This window comes from Rhea pennata, chromosome 20, assembly GCF_028389875.1.
Source record: "Rhea pennata isolate bPtePen1 chromosome 20, bPtePen1.pri, whole genome shotgun sequence".
Classification (NCBI taxonomy): Eukaryota; Metazoa; Chordata; class Aves; order Rheiformes; family Rheidae; genus Rhea; species Rhea pennata.
In genome coordinates this window covers 26,410-40,152 of record NC_084682.1, presented here as the reverse complement: position 1 = coordinate 40,152, position 13,743 = coordinate 26,410, and the positions used below count along the sequence as shown (strand labels likewise).

Sequence of the window (13,743 nt, the reverse complement as noted above, 5' to 3'; positions counted from 1 at the left end):
GAATCTGGACATCCCCTTTCTGCTCTGCAGTCATAATCCACAGATACGGAAATATTCCACAGAGCTAATTTCCAAAGTCTTTTGAACACACCTTCTATTTCCTTTCATATAGTTACAGAAGGTCTAGTCCGTATTTAGTTTATAAAATTCAGTTTTCAGAAAGATCTACCTGGTTGAAGACTAAGTCAAAGAATAACCAGATAGTTCCAGATCTAGCTGTAGCAACTGAACGAGTGGATTTTCTAGTCTTGTGAATGCAAAAAGCAAGTCACCTTTTATTACTAATATCTCAAATCTAATAGATTTGCAACATGTAGCAAGAAAGATAAGCAATTTTCCCTTTAAGATCTTTTAGAAGAGTGCCACAACTAAGACTGCCCAATGTAACAACATGGACTCCAGATTATTTTAGTGAAAGGTACCACAATCTACCATCTGGTATTAAAGCTAATGAACTCCAGTTACCTTCCAAATTACCCTGCTTTGCAGGAGTCAGTGACACTGAAACTTCTCCATTAAAAAAAAAATCTATTAAATAAGCCCTTTTTGCTATTCCTGTTAAAACAGTCAACCAACCTCCAATCCTTAAATCCCCCAACAACTGGGGAATCTTATTCAGGGGAACACAGACAGCACAAACCCTTTGCAACACTACACTGTCTTGTGCAGAAAACTGAGACAAACAAAAGGTGATCCTGCCACAACAATCCCCTCACTAGACTGAGCTACCAGGACTAAAGGCAGCTGGATCCACTTAAAGCAGCACTTAGGACCGTTGTATAACAGATTTTAAGCACAGCACAGAGGTTAGGAGAATTAAAAGGAGGTTCATGTCTTCTGATCCACACTAGTAACTCCTTCACTTTACTTTTTATTTTTCAAGGCAATTTCTATGTAATCTAGCAATATTACAAATCATGTTTCACATCACCAAAGATGCTAAGAATCTCCAGTATCCAATCTGCAATCTGAGAAAAGAACTACTAATTCTTATCCAAATATTTTGCTAGAAACATTGAAAGACCCAGAAGCCAAGCCTTTGCTGGTATAAACACTGCACTGACCACACAGTAAAAGGAACTTAACTAATAAGCATTTTCAGGAGCAAAAGAGCACATCTTGTTTGCTGTTATTTCTAGAACAGTATTATTTCCCCCTTGTATCTCACTTACAGAAGTGTTTACTAAGGCTAGAAGTGCCACCAGTTTTATCTCAGCCAGTCATTCACCTGGAAACATACACAGTACCATTTATGGTTCTCTGCTTAAAGTGCTTCAGTCATGCAAGGAGAAATTACAGGAACTGAGGGAACACTTTTCAATAGAGAATCTAGGTGACCAGCACACAGGTTTAGGCTCTCGCTTTAGCCCTTTTAGCATAGCTACATCACAGCCTTACACACACAACCAGGTTTTCACTGCATGCATTCGGTGTGTGTAGCAGAGAGCACCTCCCATGGTTCTGAGCACTAAGATTCCTTCCCGGTCAGCTATGCTAACTTTGAATTTGCCCAGCCCTCCAGGGGAAAATTGTTGGGAGGGCACTGTAGAACTATCAGTACCTCAGTGATCTTCCCTGAACTCTCAAAGCGGAGTGGGAAGGTTCTAGTCAATCTGAGCTCAGATTGACTCAGACAAAAATCTGGAGCTGCATATAACCATAGCTCTTATGTAAGACTAATCACAGAGTGCAGAGTACACAATACATCTAAAGAGCAGTGATAGAGCAGGTGAGATGGTGTGAGAGATCACATCCCCTTGTTCCTCCTCTATCACTCAGTTCACTTCTGCTCCTTGCAATGCAAACAAGCATGGATGGCTCCATGGGGCAAAAAAAGAAGGGAAGTGAAACATGCATGCTGCTCAGTTTTGTCCTTTGGGGGAAAAGGCAAAAGTTGCCGTAATCACATTGGACCACTGCATCTTGCAGCAGCTTTACCATTACACTGCCAGCTATGGTAAGCTATATGTCCTATTCTCCAGTCAATGAGGAGGAAAAGGGCTGCAATACAATGCAGACTCATTCCTAGCAATTTAACTTTGGATGAATTTCATTTCCAAGGTTGTGTTTTCCATCCCAAAAGCCCAGACAGCCTATAGGGCAGGTTTTCATGCTTCAACAACCTTAAAGGTCCCATGCAAAACCTTGCTTAATCAAGTTTATATGAAACAGGTTGTGATCTGTAAAAGACAAGTCTCTAACTTTACAGTGTTTTATGTGACTGAATCACTGTGCACCGTCTGACTGCCACCTCTTGGTGTTAAGGAACATACCCAAACTCTCAACTCTTTCCAGAGAGCCAAACATCTAGGAAAAGCAGGATGCAGAAAGTTTCAGTGTCAGCTGAGCTTCCTGCTAGCTGGGTTTTCCACAAACCAATTTATAAGGCTCCACAATGCTGCAAAAGCAGTTTTATCATTGGGAGGAATGTGCATCCATTCCTGCTAGTTTAGGTCATAGAGACGACAGCTTGTGTGCAGCTCTGCTCGCGGAGCGGCTGCAGCAGGGCAGCGTAGGAGCTGCACAGTGCAACTCACTGCAGGACGCTGTCGCTGTCTCAGGGAAGTGCATTCCCACCTGCTATAGACTGTGCTGCCATCTTTTGTTCACGTGTCAGCTGGCAAACAGCACTGCTGCCACACAGATATATACATATACACAGAGAGATATATACTTGCATATACACCTACATGTGTAACTGAGACTGTCTCAACGTCTTTTCTTACTTCTCACCACACTGAACAGGCAGGTTGCTGCACTTCTAACCAAGACCTCAGTTAGAGCAAGACCACCATGATCAGGATCATCTGCCACAGCAGCCGCCAAAGCCCCAGCGACCTTCTGCTGCACAAGCGAAGCCCAAGGTCCAAAACACTCCGCAGGGCCAGCACGGAGCCCCTCGACCGCGGCCCTGGCCCTCGCCACGACGGCCAATGCTTACCTGACTGCGGCCCGTCACCGCCAGCTTGGCGTGGCTGGAGAACCTGCTGCCGGCTGGCCCCGGCCCCGGTTCCAGTCCCGGCGCCGCGGCCGGGGGGCTGCCCGCCGCCTCCGCCGCCCCCTGCGCCGGCAGCCCCGCCGAGCGGCCCAGGGCCTCCACCCGCCGCGCCAGGCGCTCCAGCTGCGCCCGCAGCCGCCGGTTCTCCTCCTGCAGCTCGGAGACGGTGCGCGCCAGCGGGCTGGCGAGCCGCAACACCTCCTCCACCTGCCGGCCCACGCCGCGCTTGAACACCTGGATGTCCGCGTGGATTTCCCTGACGGCGCCGCGCAGCGTGTCCTCGTAGCGCCCCAGCGCCTCGCACACCGTCCGCGCGTCGCGGCTGCTCAGGTCCCCGAGCTCGCTGGCCATGGCGCCCGCGCCCCAGGCGGCAAACGCGCGGCCACCTCCGCGTCTTTGCCGCGGCGCCGAGCGCGGCGGCGAGGAGGGGAGGGGCGGAGGGGGGGAGCGGAGCCCGCGCCCCGCAGGGGGCGCCGCGGCAGCGGCCACGCTGCCAACGGCCGCGCGCGCGCCCTCCGCGGGCAGCTGTCAGGGCGGGGGCGGGGCCGCGGCGGGGCGGGCGGGAGCCGCGCGGAGGGGGGGCTGCAGCGCGCGCGTCTGGTCGCTTCCTGGGCGCGTGTGGAGGGAAGCAGCGGGCTTTGGGAGAACAGCGGCGGGAGAGTAGAGGCGGGCTGCTTTCCCCGCACGCAGGCTTCTGGGAATACACGTTCACACGGGTCTTCGCACACAGCTGCACGTGCTGTTTATGCTCAGCTCCCGCTCCAGGTGGTGACTCCTGAGGTGGCAGCACCAATGGGCCCTGCCAAGCCACCGGGCAGTGCTCACCCCCTGCATCAGGTATACGCACAAAAACCCTTCTGCCAGCGTGCCAAAGGCTGCCGGCCGCAGGGCAAGAACATGAAGCATCCCAGGAAATGGAAAGCTGGAAAATATTTTAAACAACTTCACACTATCAGAGTTAGCTTGTCAAGGATCAGCACTTTATGTCCTGTAGCCACAGCTTTTTGGTACAGTACAAGATTTACTGTATCCACGAGGCATTGGCATTGCTCACTTGCATGTGGTACACACACACATTCACCCACACACGTGCACATTTACTTGTGCGCCTTGACCAGCAAATGTTTCCAAAGCCCGACAGATAACCCAGCTGCAGGGTTGGAGCCCCCTTGGAGAGAAGCAGCACGAAATTCAAGATCTAGTTTACAGCACTGAAAAAGCTGTGCAGAAAAACTTGAATTTCCTACAGGACAATGTGTGCTTGCTTATAGAAAGGAATCGCCAGAAAATATGCAATCTTACCTAAAAGTTTTGTGTGTGTGTGTGTTTGTGTGTGTGTGTGTGTGTGTGTGTATTAAGCTCACAGTTATCAGCTATTTACTGACAAGGACAATAATACTGTAAATGGGAAAATATTCCTTTCCTCATGTAGAGTTGACTTTTTTACTTAAAAAATAATCAGTAAACATTTCCATTTTTTTGGAAAGCTTTTAATTACCAAGGAAAGTTTATACTTTTCACAGAATGTTTGTTGAAATTTCAATTTTCTGACAAAAAATATTCTGAAAGGAAATTTTCAACCCACTCTAAGCAGAGTATAGCAGCACCAAGAAAATCAAATTGTTTTTTTTTCCCAGACTCAAAAAACACAGAATAATCATGAAAGCCTATTATTTGGAAAACTGCCTCTCATGCATGCATATAGGACAATCTACAGTACGAGTTAGAATACCAAAAACTCAGAGATTCCTAATCTCACTGCAGATTTAAGGACAACTTTCACTCTGTTTCTTTTCCCACCTTCCCTCAAATAAGGAATTTGGTTCCATGTTTTGAAAGTCTAAAATAATACCCATCTTTCTGTTACTCTTTGAAACTCTCATTTTGAGCTCTCACAGCTGGGAATGTATAAAAAATGAAGCACAAAACAAGTGATCTAATCAGAAGAGGGAAAGACAAAATAAATTCTCCAAGTTTCAATTTACCTAGGAGATTTTGATGCACAAATAACAGTAGGAATTTGATGTTCAGCTCTCCTGTGCAACTAAAAATCTTCCGTCTCTGTGTCTCAGTTCTATTGTACATAATATACTTTTTATTTTCTTTAATAAAGTCCTATCAAGAAATAAGATTATTCTTTTTGAACCACAAGCAACTAAGGGCCTCTTTTCAGATCTGAGCCATAGCCCAGAAAAGAAGATCAATGGGAAGTTTTTTGTTCGTGGGTTCTCAATCAGTTCCAAGTGTTTGTGTTTTACCACTTAGAATCAATCCAGAGTCCTAGAAGGAAAGAAAAACTTTCCTGGAATAGCAGCAACATGTCATCTAATTAAAACAAATTCCATTTACCTTTCTCTATGTCTCCGAACAAGAGGCTTCTTGAAATCTATCCAAATACAATGAAATCAACTCTTTTCCCAGCAACAAAAGAGGCCCCAGTTATATCCTATCTTTAAATGTGATCTGAACCTGGAGGAATATAAAGTTCCAGCTAAATTAGCTGCTAGCAAGGCTTGGCTGGACATGCAACAGAGGAAGAACAATAATTTTAAAAATGCACTCTGGTTACAGCCAGGATTTCTAGAGGTAGTGATGCTTGAATGGAGGTATTTGGCATCAGGAAAACCCAGTCAAGGACTACAGTACCCTCAAAATCTGATTTGGAAAAATCTCCAGGCAGGAAAAGAGAAAAACCTGACTGAGGATAGTCCTATCAGCATGTTATTAGTAATGCTCCAAATACTACAGCCTACAGTAATACAGTATTTTGAACAATTTCTGTAGAACGATCATGTGTTTTTTTAAGGATCTTCTGGCAATTTTAAAGTATCTAATCTACCCTGCAAGCAAACCACCATCCATGTAATATATTACACTTCACAGACTATCTCAGATAGTCAGTTTAGCTGTCTCAAAGTGAGGTTCTGCTCAGAAAACTGACAACTAAAAAGGGTTCCGGCCAGACACCAAGTTAAGGGAAAAAACAAAAATGTTTCAATCCAGAACAAAATATGCCAAATTTACATAAAGAAAATAGTTTGTCTTTGAATGAATGCTAGGCCAATATGCTCAGCATAGGCTCTGATAAAAAAAAGTTTGAGTTCTTTCCATCTTGCATATCACCAGGAGTGATGATGTTGAAAAGCTGTATGATGTCCATTATGTCTTCCCAGGTGTTCCTGACTAGGACCTTCAGTGGTCCCAGTCAGGAATTATGGACTAGAGTAATAGAAGATACTGATATCCATGCAAATGATGTTCACTCACGTGAACAATACATTTGCAAAAAGATCTGCTCCCATCAGAACAACTACTGCAAGCAACAGCTACATGAGCATTTTTCCTAGCATTGGACAGAGAAGTTCACCATATTTAAATTTGTAAGCAGAAAATACAAACACTTCCACAAGTCTGTTAAGATTCCTGTAAAGATTATTTTAAAAAGAAAAGGAAAAAGAAATAAAAGAAAATTTGTTTTTTGTGTGCTTTGTGGGTTTTTGTAGAAGTCTGTGTAGCTGTTTTGGCAGATCTGCACTGATCCATAGCTATATTTTTTCCCAGTGTTTAGAATCTCTGATAGCAACACTGTACTCTAGTACAACAATGCTAAACTAAAATAGTTTTATTGGCAGTTTTAAAACCTAAATTGTTCTCCTTCTGGTTTGAGAGTGAAAATTTGGCACATCAAACAGGCCAAGAGATAATCCAGATTTAATTTAATCTAATCAATTGATCCTATTGTGTAAATGCAGGGATAGTGTAAAATAAATGTAAATCCAAATACTAGCATCTTGGATTATCTGATAGCATATATATAAAATGTGATAAAATAAGTGATTACTCAACCACCTGTGTAACATGGAACTAAAACAAATATGCATCAATATTGCTTGGCAAGGGGAAATTCTGCTTGATTGAGAGTTTCCCTTTAGTGTTACCATTTGAGCTTCAGCTTTGAGGGAAGAGGCTGATTTTTCTAGTTTTGTGTGTTCGCATATTACTTCCACTGCACAGTAAACTGCTTTTCACAATATTTTTATAGTACTATGGTGTTATAGGCACATACATAACTATGGTATCATTTTGCCAGAATGTATTCATGGAGTATGCTGAAATACCCATTTCAGTGACAAATGGGGATGAGAATATAATGCTCATGCTTTTCTTTGATGATTTAATTGGCCACTTCCTCAACATGCATGAAGTGGTAAAGCTCCACTGAATTCAATGAAAGGAAGCTAAGCTACGTTGAATGAGTATCTCACTACATCTTTATAAACCACTGAGTTAATTGCCTCACACCTTGAATCTGATCTGGACATTAATTTTATGGAAGCATCTGGAAGATGCTTCTATTTTATGCTGGTGCAAGAGAAAGGACAATCTAGCTCTCTCTTTAAGATTTTAAAATCTAACATCCCTCCTGTCCTGTTCCCTCTGCTTTCCACCCATCTCTGTATTACTGTTTTTCAGGGACTCGGAATCTTAGTTGGATGGGATGGAATTTCCTTCCAGTTCTCCCCGTGAGGTGCAGAGAATAAAAGCTTGGAATCTGCATCTGCTGGCTTTGTTTTTATTGTGAGCGCAGCAGGATGGTGAAGAGTTTGGAAAGAGGCTTTTCCAGCTCTGTCACAGATCTGCTTAGGCTGGGGATCTGTTTCCTCTCAGAAGATCTACATCAGTGTGAACAGTGACATCATATTACTTATCTCCCTTGGTACACACTGAGGCTCCACATAGAACCTTCCTCCACTCCTTCCTTTCAACCTCCAAAGTCAGCATTTGCTGCAATCCTTTCTGGTTCTTTTGTGTTGCAACCTTAGCAGTTAGCAGTGTAAGCCGTAGCCTTCAATGCTCACCTTGCAGACAATGTCCAACTATGAAACCTTCTGAGCTTACTCTTTCCACAAGAGATTCTACAGTTAAAAGCCCCGGCTAATGAAAGAGAGCAAAGTGGTGGCCTGCAGTGAGTTACATGCTCAGTATTGTTGCCCAGAGGCCAGCATTGTTCAAGGAAAATAGCTGTAACTGCATCTGGCCCATGGGGCACCAGTGCTAAGCAGTAACCAGACTGCTTTCTACCAAGACTTTAATTCAAGGGAGCCTCACTGAAAGGCGCCCTGTCTTTGGATGCTGCCATCACCATTCCATATTGCAAGACAGTGGCACTTGCATGCCTGGCCCTGTTGCACTACCTAATGTATAATATCACATATGTTAGGACTCAGAAATTGTTGAGCTGTCTGCCTGTTCTCCAAGGGGCTCTGCGTACACAGACACTAACATACCTCCATGGAACTACCTAACAAGTCAGTGTCAAAGCTGCAGGTAGCAACTGCCTGTGATTTTCCCTAGGTTCTCCTCGCTAGTTACAGGGGGACTGGCATGAGGCTGATTTACTCTTTCCAGCGTGGGCACTGTTCTGTGTGCAGATGCACCGCCGTGATTACAGCTGGAGCAATGCCATTGATTCCATTTACTCAGTTTACCACAAGTTTGATTCTGAGATGAAGCATGGCTCTCGCCTCCTGCTGCTAATGTGTTCTGTAAGGATATTAGTTATAACTGTGTGCACTATGACTATTGAACCAGAGGATAATCAGGCATAGAGCAGATAACAGGGATGTTTAAAAGTCAAGGGCACTTATGCCTGTCGTCAGTATAGTTCCAAGTTTGACCCAGCATCTGTTTATCCTTAGTGTAAACCAGGACAAATTCTATGTACTTAGTGAAATTATGGTTATATAAAGCTGAGTGAGAAGGGAATCAGAATAGGGGGCTCAAAGGCTGTTAGCAGATGTTCAAGATTCTGCTATTCCAGTGAGAGAAAATACTGTCTCCATCTTTCTGTCAACTATCTGCAAAAAGCTACAGTTAACAATCTGGCAAACTGGCATCCAGAAAAGGAAGTCTTTCTGCTATCAAGGAAAGAGATTCTATCTGTATACTGCAATCCTATGTGAAGAAGGGGTGTCTGTTCATGGCTTGAAAACTGGACTTGGAGGCAAAACTAGTCTCCTCTGGCACATTTTTTTTGCATGGCATTGGGTAAATCATTTTACCTCATGCCTCATTTTCCCCTTCTGTAAACTTAGATTATTGACACTTTTTCAGCATTTACCAATACTGCAAGTGTTCCTTAATTAATGGGCCAATCAAGTAGTGCCTATTTATACGAGCACATTAGGCCATGTTTATTATTTTATTTGCTGAGAATTATATCAGAGAGAGGATTTATTCAATTCTGTAGAGATTTAATTCTCTTTCACATGGGTTCTATAACTTAATTCTGTAGCACAGTTAATTATGTAAATTATGTAGCACAGAATACTATTTTTTTCCTGCAATTGGTTTGCAAGGAGACACCCTTGACAGTGGTCAGTGTCCTACAACCCTTCATGTGCTAAACTGTAACACAAGGCAGCTAGCTACTCAGTTAAATTCTTTTAACCTAAATATAGTTTCTGTCTTTCTGAAATAGTTTGAGGGGAAAAAAAGAAGGGAAGGGTTCTCATACTAACAGCTTTTCCATGTGTACTGGAGCATTCTCCAGCACCAGTATTCTTCAATACCCAGCAGAAGCCAGACCTCTAACCACCATGTTTCTATAAAACCTGTGGGTCACTGCAATTGTTTTGCACCTGCAGAGTAGTACATGAAGTCCTATAAAGCAGGGCTGATTAGATACAGTGCAAATGGTAGAGCAGACAGACAGCTGAAGACAGAGTGGCCTGAATTCCAGCTTTCACTTCTCAGCAAGCCCAAAACACCATAGTGTGTGCTATTTTTGGTCTTACACAGAAGTTAGACATTATATTTTTGTAGTAACATTACATCGTGTAAGTTAGAAGTATCATTTTTTAACTGAAATATTTAAACAACAGCTAGCATTAATGTAGTCATATTAGCACACACATTGCTCAAAAGGGTAGAGCTTATCAAATAGGATTGAACTCCTACAACAGCAGCACCGTTCAGAGGCCCTTCTGGTATCACAGCAAAACCTAACACAGTCAATTCAACTACTCTCACTGACTGTAGCAGGTTTGGATCATTCCCATGGACAAACACTGGCAACTCCAATATCAATGCTGCTCTAACAACAGAAGCTATGTCAGGATTTGCCTCTGCTGATACAGACACCCTGAACACACGATACCTTATTTAAAGCAGGCTGCCATGTACCTAGAAGGTATAAAACTAGTCTGACCTGCAGGCAGACACATTCTACAATGCCCCTGCAGCAAACTGTTCTCTACACAGAATATTTACATAATATTATACACTATATCCCTCCTGTCCTTCCCTTAATCAGAAAATTCTTGGCAGACTCCTGAAATCTCTGGCCTTTGCAAAATATATAAATACATTATTTAAATACTTCAGCCCAACAGTGAAAGCTTTTTATCTTTCTTCCCAAAGGCGATAAAAAAAAAAGGCATCAAAATGTGCAAGGACCAATCCTGCAAAGTGCGGAGCACAGCCTGAGAAATGTTACATGGCCATGTGTCTGACTGTATTCAGGAATACTCATCCTGCTTTACCCATGACAACACATTTTGCACCCCTTTTATTATTACTGTTTACTTATTTGTATGATGATAGCAGAAAAGAAACTCCATCATAGGTCAGTGCTCCATTTGTGTTATGGGCTAAACAAACAGTGAACAAGAAGGTATTCTCTGTCCCAGGATGGGTACAATGTAACTATAAAATAGCAGACAAACTGGTTAGTGACATGATATATGTAATGTGAAGAGCAGAGTCATCCTGCATAAGGCTGAGCACAGTCCGCACAGGCCCAGCAAAAGGTGCCTGCCACTGCTATGGTTATGCAAGATTAAGCCAATTCTACTCTGGCCACCATGGTCACCACAAAACCACCATGGCAGCTAAGGTGGTTCTCTGCCTTTCAGTTTGCCAAGCATCTAAGCACAGTGGCACCATTTCCACTGGCTTTGGTAGAGAAGAATCAGGCCCACCAGTAAATGGCATCAGCAGTTGCTAGGAGGCCCGGATCACCGTCAAGTTCAAGGTAACTGAGCAGAGGTACTAAATGGGAGCAGCTACATTCTTTCCAGGCCAGCTCAATACCTGGGAGGTAGTTTCGTACAAACTCCTGCAGTATCCTTATGCCCAGAAGTTTATTTCCAGTACTGAAGAAACTTCAGTTGAACAAGATAATGGAAAGTTCTGCCTTTCTACACACTTAACAGATAAAAATCTGCTTGCATGGTATCTTCTGAATTTCTGAAAAGTCTCTAGATTGCAACAATATAGCCTGTTTCACATGTGCCACTGACAAATGAGGTCCAGATGCTCTCTTCCAGAAAACAGTCTCCAAATTAAGCCATTGTGCCGGTCTATAGTTTGATCTTACCATGAGACCCAAAAGAGTAAAGGCATATGTTACTTCCTTTCCTTTCTAGAGCTTTGTTTTTGGTAAGCAAAGCTCAAAACCTTGGAGATACTCAGTCACTCTGGTACTCACAGAAAAGTATATATTCCTTGTTTATTCAGTAAAGTGTCAAATGGGAACATTACATTCTGCATGCTCCTAAATTAGAGATAGTTTGAAATGAAGAAGGACTGCTGCCTTTTGCCTTCAAACTTCTTACTTTTCCAACATGCTTCTTCTCCCAGGACTACTTTATGCTTTGACATGAAGTATAACAATACAATTTATGTTAGCATTCTGAGTTAAATACTTATGCTAATAGAAACCCTAGCCCAATACACTTAAAACTATGTGACCTTTTATGGCAGGAAAGCTGCAGCCTTGTGATATGCTGTTCATGTTTTATCTGGTAAGTGGAGAGAAAACCCACAAGTCTGGAGCGAGTAAGCAGGCACACTTCCTCAGCTTCAAATTCACAATAAAATTTCTAAAAAAAAATCCCTGGTAAGACATGAAGAATCCTAATTTTTGGCATCTTTCACCTACTTAGAGCATGGTCAGAAGACTACTGAACACACCTAACACAGTCTCACCAAAGTACAGAACGTGAAAGGGGCTTAAACTCAATCTCTACATCAGACCATCTTTACTTCCAGATCTGTACTTGCACCTTGACTGTTGGACCCAAAGAAAAATCTCTTTTTAAGCTTCAATTTCCTTCCCAGAGTAACCTCAGAAAGATCTTGTAAGTAAGAGCATAAACCTGCCTTTGCAAAATTGGCTGCAACCAGACATTACTACAGCAAGTAATTGTTAGGAATTAATCAAGGCATACACAGTAACTGTCAGAAAGTCTGGCTTCCAGACTTGTTCTACTGAGCCATTTCTTGTTTTTTGGTAAGAGTCAAATTACTGCAAGAGCAGCAAAAATAATGACAGCTAACTACTTACAGTACCATGTTGCTCTGCATTTTACAAGTAATTGTTAAATATAAGAGCTTAATTATGAAAACAGTGAGATCACCAGATTTATCAGACTGAAAGCCCTTCAAACTGCATTACTTAAAATTAACACAAGACTCGCTTTGGTTTTCTTTAAATATACACCTTTTAGTGGTATCACCTTATCCTCCTAAGGTCAACTCTTACAATTTCCTGCCAGAATATTACATAGCCTCAAAAGGAATTATAAGCAGTATGATGCTTACAGTTTCCAGATAATGACTTAGGTGCACAGAGGTCCCAAACTATAAATGGAGGAAGCTCTAGGTTATCTTCAGTCTTGTTGTTGGACAAGAAAATTCTAGAAAGGACCAGGAACTTTATTTTCTTATGTGCATGGCTCCTTTCACATAACCCAAGCAGCGGGGAGAGGCCTTAAATTATATTCATAGTCCTACAAAGTTCCTTTCTGCCCAGTTAATGACTGTTAACCATACTAAAATTGGAAATTCCTCTTCTGTAGGAAAGGCTAGGATGATGTCTGTCACCTCCCCCTATTCAACACCTGAAAATAGAAGCCTGTCTATTTACTTCCATCAGCCAGAGGAGGGATCCCTCTAAAGCTGGTGGGACTATACTTTGATGAAACTGGTATTAGGGGAGCAGGCAAGCCCAGCGCACTGAATGTGAAGTGGTTCTGCCCAGCTGAGGAAGGAGACAGGCTCTCTTTATTCTCACAATGATGTGAGAATAAGTTTCAGCTGACATTTCCATTCTATGTGGAGTGTCACCCACCATTCCTCCCCCCCTCAAAAGACACAGAGAGAAAGTGAACTTGTTATTTCTCCTTGCTTGTTTTAACAGCCTGTCTTTTTGCTCCTTTTCTTCCACTTACGGTTTTTCTCGATCTCCTCCACACTTTCTTCTCTATTTCCTCATAAAATCTTTCTCTTTCTTCACTAGTCATCACTTTTCCCACTATAGTTTTCTCATTATGGATAACGGAACTGCTTTGTATGCAAACTTTCCAAATAGTATTTTAACGTTGAGTTCCCAGCAGAGGATTTAGGGAAAGAGAAGGTGTGAAAGCTTGGAGGGGAAGAAAAGAAATATAAATGACATCACATAAGTGTGATGGAATAAACAGAGTGGTATGGCAGATTTGGTCATCATTCACTTGATTTTACAGACTGAGACAGCAGTGTGCATGTCTCTGCCCAACCAGTACTTTATGCCTGTATAGTATGTGTAGGTTTGTCTACATGCATTTGTGAACTGAAGCCTGAGCTGGGGAATCATCACTTAAAAAAAAAATCTTTCTAGACTCAACCTACGTCCTACTGATTTAAGACCTTTAAACACATCAGGCTTACCTAAGAGCAAAGTAATCCACTAACATTTATGC

General features: G+C 42.6%; 1 protein-coding gene across 2 annotated transcripts in view; it reads right to left on the bottom strand.

The window, feature by feature from the left end:
* SMTNL2 (smoothelin like 2) overlaps window positions 1-3,383 on the bottom strand; it is a 28,613-nt gene extending 25,230 nt beyond the window's left edge. For both annotated transcript variants that reach the window (XM_062592472.1, XM_062592473.1), the window contains exon 1: window positions 2,942-3,383. In XM_062592472.1, coding sequence (XP_062448456.1) covers window positions 2,942-3,349 — 408 coding nt within the window. In that variant the 5' untranslated portion in view covers window positions 3,350-3,383. The remainder of the gene's footprint in view (window positions 1-2,941) is intronic.
* Window positions 3,384-13,743: the final 10,360 nt, after the last annotated feature.